At 42.0% G+C, this 8,526-nt stretch overlaps 1 protein-coding gene across 1 annotated transcript; it reads left to right on the forward strand.

The window, feature by feature from the left end:
* On the forward strand, nt 1-1,126 carry LOC123101309 (uncharacterized). Its single transcript, XM_044522821.1, has 3 exons — nt 1-336; nt 576-625; nt 707-1,126. Exons 1-3 carry the CDS (start codon nt 106-108, stop codon nt 957-959), a joined length of 534 nt encoding a protein of 177 aa, XP_044378756.1. The 5' UTR covers nt 1-105; the 3' UTR covers nt 960-1,126.
* Nucleotides 1,127-8,526: the final 7,400 nt, after the last annotated feature.

Below are 8,526 nucleotides of genomic sequence, written 5' to 3' on the forward strand. Positions count from 1 at the left end.
AACACCCCCATAGATACCTACGACACGTCTGCGCGATTACGGGAGCAGGAAAAGGAAAAGCCCTAACAGATCGATCTATCGATTCACCTCCGACTAAATTCAGCAATGGCGGCGATCCGATGTGCTGCTGCTGGCATCGCGCTCCTCCGGCGAGCAGCGGCCGGCGGCCAGCGGGGACCGCTCCAGCAGATCATCTCCTCGCTGCGGCCTCGGGGGATTCACAGCCTGCTCGACCGCCCCCTCGGCGCCGGCGCCCTGCCCTCGCCGACGCCGTCCATGGGACCAGCTCGCTGCGTCGTCCCGTCCAACAGATACATGAGCACCAGCCTCCTCCAGGTGATTAATTTCCTAGTATCCACGTATCTCTCATCAACCTATACCCAACGTAAACATGTATATGCCTCTGCAGAGCAAAATATTACGTAGTCACTATATATATGGTCCTCTTTATTTTTTACATCTAGTAATGTTATACACTAGCTGTCAATCGTTGTAAAGTTCAAAGAAAAAGCTACTCCAACTCCAAGCAGAGTATTTTTTACATCTATTAGTTGTATTGATCATGCATGTTTCAGCCGAAGGGACGCAGTGCGGCAACGAAGGAGCCTAGCGCCAAGGTTGCATGGTAAAGTGCAAAGACAACTATTACCAACCCTAGCAAGCTAGCTGCATGCACGTGTGCTCATTACTTGTATGTGCAATGCAGGTATAGACGGATGTGGCGGCCTCGTGAGACCGAAGGTGAAGGGGGCGAGTTCAGGCTCTGTGTGCTAACGCTCACGGCAACATTGATGTATGATGCTTGGGATTCTTACGATGAGTTTGAAAGCCGTTTCGGCGAATTTTCGAAGTGCGAGTTTTCGCGGGAGCATATTTCCCAATTCCCAACAGCTGCTTGGTCGGTACTGGACAAGACCCGTGACTCCATGCTGGAAAGAAAGCCCCCAAGTTCAGCCTGAGGAAACACTTTGACACTTGTCATACTACTAGTAATTTTTTTGTACATGCTTTGGAGGACTTCAGATTGATATATATGTCCACAGACTTTTACACAAAAATGTAAAGGCCCTTAGATCAGAAAACTCTGTGTGTGCTGAGTGCATATGCTTCCTTTTCAAAAAATAACTTCCACTTTTCCTATTTTTTTTAAATAGCTTACATTCAAATGAATCAAGGTTGTTTACATAGAAATTGTAGGATGGCTAGAATATTGTGTTGTTGTATGTTGTGTTGATCTGATCCTCATATGCAGGCCTGGTCCTGAGGGGGGCGAACGGGGGACCGCCCCGGGCCCCCGATGCCACAGGGGCCCCCGATCAGATGTGTGTTGTGTACTGGGGGTTTGACCAGCGGGCGGATTGACATAGGGCGGCCCGATAAAACAGATTGCGCAGGCAACGCGTATCTCGTTCCGCGTTTGCCATGCCGAGATCCCCTCCTGGTGTGACAGCAGAATTGATCCGAGGATCTCATGTGATTTGGCCACCATCTTCTCTCAAAATTTTCTCATAGCCCACCCCATGCCCTCCCCTCCCTGGAACCCCTCAAGCACTCCGATTTCTCTTGCAGCTCTAACCAATCGCCAATCAGAAGGTTATGTGCAGCACGTACGTGCTTAAGGATTAGACTACAGCCCAACCCCGGCATACTCAGTTCAGAAAGAGATGGTATTGAGATTTGGAACTTGTGAGTCCGCTTTGATAAACTGATGCTAGGTAAGATTTGATTGAATTGATTCCATATACTAATTTTCTGATTCTGTAAATTTTAGCACGGCATGCCGTCCAATACATATGCATCCGGTGAGGAAAAGAAAAACAAAGGAACAAGCAGATGAGTTTATATAGTTACAGAAAGGATCGATTGATAACTCTTTTTAAGAGTAATATGAGGAGTTGAAGAAATCAAGGCATGACATTTGTTCTGACCGATCTACTAGTCTTAATCCAGAAGACAAGGGCACAAGGGCAACAAACAGATGGAAACAATGTAAGTGATTATGAGCACATATTTAATTCATCTTGTATAGAATTTGCTAGTTTAGACACAAAATCAACTTTTGTTATGGATATCTATGATCCAAAAAATTGGGATAGCGTAATAATTAACAAAGATATGGAAATAATAGTGGAGAAGGCGCCCATAATAGAAGTAGATAGAGTTAGGTTTTTTTAACTGAGCTAGTATGTGGAAATTATTTGATATAAAAAAATGTGTTCAGTGGACTTTATATATTTATTGGGAACATTTGATATAAACATATATTAATTACTATTTTCATATTTATATTGAGAGGCCCCCAGTTATAGTTTCGCCCAGGGCCCCCGAAATCTCAGGATCGGCCCTGCTCATATGGGGCATATAGAGAAGTACAACAAGAAAAAGGATTGGATTACATCACAAGTAATTATTGGTTTAAACCAAATCTATCTCTATCTCTCCTAATCCCTAACTAATACATTTATACTACCAACAGTTTATAGTATCAAAGTTTCGTGAAAGATGCAACTCATTTGCGAGCCAGAAAAAATAACAAACCCAAACTTTTTTCTTTCAAAATCTGAAAATGCTACCCTAGCTCCCCATTTTTGTTTGTCATCCAGACCTGAAAATCAATCTTTCAAAAACAACTTAGACATGCATGACTCACTCCAATATATACACATTTGATTATTATTTTTTGTCTTTGAAACATTTCAAGTCAGTTTTAGAATACTATGAAACAAAGGGAACATATATATATATGTGCTCACCTGGAGCACATAATTAGCATTTCCCTTGGTGGTATAAATCGGAATCCGAATTCAGGACATGAACTCAGATCACAGTGTATGCCATAAAATTATTTTTATATACACCATGTTGCAATCCCTTCCCATCCAACTTAGTGCGATAGAAAGCTAAAGTCTTTGGATTCTTATACACAAGAATTTTTTATTGGTGTCACTTTTTCATGAACTAATCCACTTATATTAATTTAAGTAGGTAATTGCTCAAGCTTGCACGGTCTTTCATTTTGGAATATAGGGGTAACTAGCAAAAAGGTCCATGCATTATGACGTGAGAAAAAAAGACCACACGCTCTTAATTTACAAAAAATGGTCTATAATCTGAGTATTTGTAGCTACGGCCCAAACAAACATGGTCTTAACCTATAAAAGTGCAGTGTTTAAGATTTTATAGGTGTTCTATTTCAACACTGCTTAAATGTAGATTTAATTCGTATAAAAAAAAGGCAATTGATCATGCATTTATTCATGTCATGTTCGGAATGGTGTGTTGTTACGGGTGAGTAAAGAAAAACGACAACAATAAACAATGACACATTAGCACACTATGGAGACATGTGTGCATCAATGGCAGTAATCACCAACTTAGGGTAACTCTTGAACACTTTTTTTCACATGCATATTTCTTAAATACATGAAGAGTTGTTAAAAAGATACATGATTTTTAATCATAAAAGAGATGTTTTTTTTTCTGGAAAAAACGTTTTTGTATGGCCTCCTATGGACGCAGGTACTTGCGCCCTATTTCATCACTATTTCTTGCCATACATGTCATACGTATTGGTCCATGCATGTTTCATCACTATTTATATCTTATCAAACTTGTCTTTTATTTTATTTTTGTCATGCATGCCTCCTTTTTACTTTTTTCATGCATGTTCTTTCTTTCTTCTTCTTATATATAGAAGAATAGCGCAACATCTCATCTTTATCGGATCTTCTCTGCATTTTCTCTTTTATTCCTTTTATAGCAGACATCCCATCTTTATTGGGTCCTTCGTTTATTTCTTGTCATGCTTGTCCTTATTTATTCTGTGTGTTTAGCAAATTTATCTTCAATTTCATGTCCAATCATGATTTTGCTTAGGTGTTCATCCCCAATCTGAATCAGTATCGGTATGAAAAAAAGACGGGTAATGCATTGCTGATTAACATTGCAGCCTTTTAAATTGCTAAAAGATAAAATAACATCATTTCAGATTCTTCATATTTTTTAATCAAATTTCATATATATAACACATCAAATTTGGAGTTACGGTTTAGAAGACATGAGTATTTAAAAAATATGTTTAATATGTACTGTGATTTTAATGTCAGAAACATTAGGGGGTATTTTATAAAATAACAAAATGGACTAAGAATACCTATTTCTTTTATTAGTATAGGTATAGATAGATATAGATAATTGGCATCATAAGTTCCGTTGCACAATGCATGAGCGCCAAGTATATAGTGTTATTGCATATGTTGTGTGTATATATAACAACATATTTGCAGAGTAGGAGGCGCTTTATTTCTCTATTTTTTGAAAAAAAACATGAATTTTTTAATAATTATGCAAACTGTTTTTTGAAATCATGAAAATTTTATGATTTCTTGTTTTTTTTCAAAACTCGCAACTTTCTAAGATTTGGATTTGTTGGAAATCTTGAATTAATTTAAAGATGGAAAACAAATACAAAAATGATAAAGGAAAAAGCAAAAATGAAATAATAAATAGCAGGGGCGTCACGACCGGCACCTGGGCCGGCCCATTACTGCACACAGGAAGTAGGAGGCGCTTTATTTCTCTATTTTTTGAAAAATCATGAACTTTTTAATAATATGCAAACTGTTTTTTGAAATCATGAAAATTTTATGATTTCTTGATATATTTTTTAAAAACTCGCAACTTTTAAAGATTTGGAATTTTTGGGAATCTTAAATTAATTTAAAGAAGGAAAACAAATACAGAAATGAATCAATGATAAAGGAAAAAGCAAAAGATGAAATAATAAATAGCAGGGGCGTCACCACCGGCACCTAGGCCGGCCCATATCTGCGCACGGGGAAGGAGGAGGCAAGCACAAGAAAAGGGAATTAAAAACAACACAACCAGGAATCGAACCACACTGCGTCTCTGCTCATGGCATATTAGTGTATCAATTTATAAGAACTATATCTGACGGTGTTCTGAAAAAAAAAACAAATCATTTCCTTCACTTATAGGTGGCATAGCAGGTAATTTAGGGCAACTTTGGGGACATATTTTATGACGGACGACCAGAAGCAGTGGCCCTTTTATTGTTAGGAAAAGATATACGTATGTACGAGAGGTTATGTCATTGTCGCTTGAGCAGCACGGCAGGGCTTTCGTCATCGTCGCTCGAGCAACACGTCAGGGAAGAGGTAAAATCTAGAGGTAAAAGCACCAGGGGTCCTAAAACTTGTCTACCATGTGATGGTTTAGTCCTAAAACTTACAAAAGTAAGCTATGCAGTTCTAGAACTTGCACACAATGTGCAAATCTAGTCCAGAGCCAATCAAAAACAGCTAAGTGGCGCCTACAGCTAGATTGAGTCCGTCGGCTGCTGGACATTTGCAGTTACCCCCTTGCTGTTTTGTGGATTCAACCCGCAGTACACGCTAATTTAATACATCCGTCCGCGCCCCTGGTCCCGTCCTCGCAAAGTCTCTTTTACCAGAACCGGTATGTACCGGTGGAGCATCCATCACTCGTTTGCTTTTAGATGCGTGTGTACATGCTTCTTTTCACATGTATTCCCTCAGGCTTCATTTTGTATCTTTTTCATTATGTCAAGTCAGCATGTCTTGTCTATGCCTCACAACACCACTTTATGTCAGAAGGAGAGACCGAGCATAGCATGCGGCATGTGATTTATCCCCAACTGTTTGTTCTATTTGGCTTCAAAAATTTAGATGATATATAACTTTTTAACCGAAACTCCATTTTTCAAATTTTATACATATTTGAAATTCTGGCAACAAGACCTTTAAAACAAGACCAATATTGGATATATTTTTTGAAACGAGATTCACGTATTTCACTCGTTTGAAAATGTTTTGAAATAAGTGAAACTGTGTTTTTATAAATGAGCGAAATCTGTTTCATGAAGCGAGTGAAATTGTTTTTTCAATTCATAACTTTTTGAATTGTGTGAAATAGGTTTTGGAAATACGTTTTAAGACATTTCATAAATACAAAGTGAAATCAGTTTTCCAAATCAGTGAAATGTGTTTTTTCAAACTAGTGAAATACTGATTTTAGAATGAGTGGAATTATATTCTTTGAAATGAGTGAAACAGTAAAAGTAATGGTTCTTGAGATATAGTTTGTAATGAGTGAAATACAGTAAATGTTCAAAACTGATTTTTCTGCTGAGTGAAATACGTTTCAATTTCTTTTTGTAAATAAGAAGTGGAATTAGTTTTTGAGATATAGTTTGTAATGAGTGAAATTAGTTTTTCAAATCGGTGCAATGTGCTTTTTCAAATTTGTGAAATACTTATTTTGAAACGGCTGAGATTATATTCTTTGAAATGAGTGAAACAGTTTGGATATATTAATTTTTCAAAAATATTCAAATGAACTTTTTGAAATTAGTTCAGAAATTGAAATATTTTTTATGAAATACCGAAACATTCTTATGTTTTATGAAAGTTATTTGAAAGATAATTAAAATATGTAAAATAAAAAGTAGTTCAAATATGTCCAAGATTGATCTTGTTTTGAAGGCCTTGTCACCAAATATTCGAATATATAAAAAGTTTCAAAAATGAACATTTGGTTTAAAACATATCAAGTATTGAAAAATATGAGGCTGAAAATTAATCCATGTGAGATGTATAAGAGCAGAGACTACATGCATGCGTCGTTCGTCTCCACTCTATCCCATTGATGTAGGGATGCTGATAGTGTGGCCCTAATACCAAATAGACCTCGCAGTTAAACCTAACATCTAAGACCTGAGGTCCCAACCAGGACACCTGCTGGGTATGGGACACCCACCAGTCCGGCGCACTCCTCAACCAGGACGTCTGCCGAGTATGAGGCCGCCACAGCCATGTGCCACCAATCCATCTTCAGTGATGTACTGCTGCATCTACCTTGCCCAGTCTAGCAGCCGTCGACGCCACCACGACGCCAGACAACGCCACCATCCTGCGCTTGTCCATAATCACACGCCTACCGGCGAGACTCCGCTGCTCCATGCCGCTGAGACCCACCGTTGTCAACGTGCCAGATGCCACACCGCTCCTCCGACGCAAAACACCACCTGTTGCCACCGGTCCCATCCTCTTCGCCCGCAGTTCCTCAAACCGAGCACCCAAACGCCCCAGGCGGCGCCTCCAGGAAGGGTATGACACACGCAGTGCTCCGCCGCCCAATCTAAGGAGATTTAAGGGTTTCACCCAGGCATGGGGTCGGGGTGGAGGGCAGGGACCTCGACGACGCCTGCAAGGAGGAGAACGACGACCCTGGTCGTCGCCACCATCGGGATGAATGAGTCATCCAAAGTTTCCTCTGGTCCGATGTCACCTCTACCAGCCCTCGCGAACGCACTGAGGCCGACGACCGTGATCGTAAGCCACCAAGTGCAGCGGGAGAGAGCCTGCAGCGCGCGGAGGAGATCCACCGGCGACTCACCGCCACGCGGTCAAGATGCCGTCCATCCACCCCCCGTGAACGTCGCCAGCCGAGGGCATCGTCGCCATGCCTAACAGGGCCGCCGCCCCCGGTCCAGGTTCCTCCACGAAGGCCGGAGTGGCGAGATCCGCCACTAGCGACGAGATCCGGCACCGCGCGGCCAACGCCGTCGCCCAAGCCCGCCGTCGACCGATCCCGCCGCCGTCGGGAGCTCGCATGTTGCCGGGAGACCCTCACCCTTGGATCTGGGCACCCGTGCACCGCCGCGAGACCGCCGCCTCAGGGATCCGCCAAACCGACGGGAGGGCTGCACCCCGTGGATCAGGACGCCCGTGCCGTCGTGGATCCGGGAATGGGAAGAGAGACCCTCCGCCATCGCATGCACGGGTTTTGCCCGGCGCCGATCATCGGCAGCGGCGGAGGGGGAGAAGGGCGCTGGAGGGGCTAGGCGGCGGCAGCGGCGGAGGGGGAGAAGGGCGCTGGAGGGGCTAGGCGGCGGCAGCGGCTGAGCCCTCCCGAGTCGCCCGCGGGGGAGGCGACGCGAGAGGGACCAAAAAGCACGTCAACTTGGAACCGTTGTTTTGGAACCATTTACCAACATACCAACTGAAGGTTGAAGTCTCTGCATGACACAACACAGTTCCCTCTTCAATATCATCCATCACCTTGCAGCATCAGTAGGCGACCATCCTTAAACAGCAAATTAGGCTTTTCTTCTCATATTTCTTCAATGTCCATTATTTGTTAAACCGGTAGCTGCAGAAGCAATATAAGACGTTTCTGTCAGTCATAACTATCGTTACTGAGGAGCATCAGCTAAAAAAAGGAGTTAACGAAACACACCGAAAGTACAATGCTAACCCTGATGGCCTTCACACACCACGAACTACTCAATATTAATCGTGAAATGTGAACATCCAATATTAAGGCGGCCAGAAAGCGGGTCAATTATGTGAGCCATCATGGTAGAAGACTCTGAAATGTGAACATCCACTGTTATATTTCAGTTGTACATTTGGGAGGAAGCAGCAGACTGCGATTGGGCCGAAAAGTTGGACCGAGTTTCACCCAGCTTGTTTCTGAGCAATT

Source organism: Triticum aestivum, chromosome 1B, assembly GCF_018294505.1.
Source record: "Triticum aestivum cultivar Chinese Spring chromosome 1B, IWGSC CS RefSeq v2.1, whole genome shotgun sequence".
Lineage (NCBI taxonomy): Eukaryota > Viridiplantae > Streptophyta > Magnoliopsida > Poales > Poaceae > Triticum > Triticum aestivum.

Bases quoted from the DNA above. Each gene is read 5' to 3' on its own strand.
- LOC123101309 (XM_044522821.1), top strand. From the start codon at position 106: ATGGCGGCGATCCGATGTGCTGCTGCTGGCATCGCGCTCCTCCGGCGA. The intron at 337-575 runs GTGATTAATTTC...TGCATGTTTCAG, and splicing joins TGAGCACCAGCCTCCTCCAG to CCGAAGGGACGCAGTGCGGC. The intron at 626-706 runs GTAAAGTGCAAA...TGTGCAATGCAG, and splicing joins CCTAGCGCCAAGGTTGCATG to GTATAGACGGATGTGGCGGC.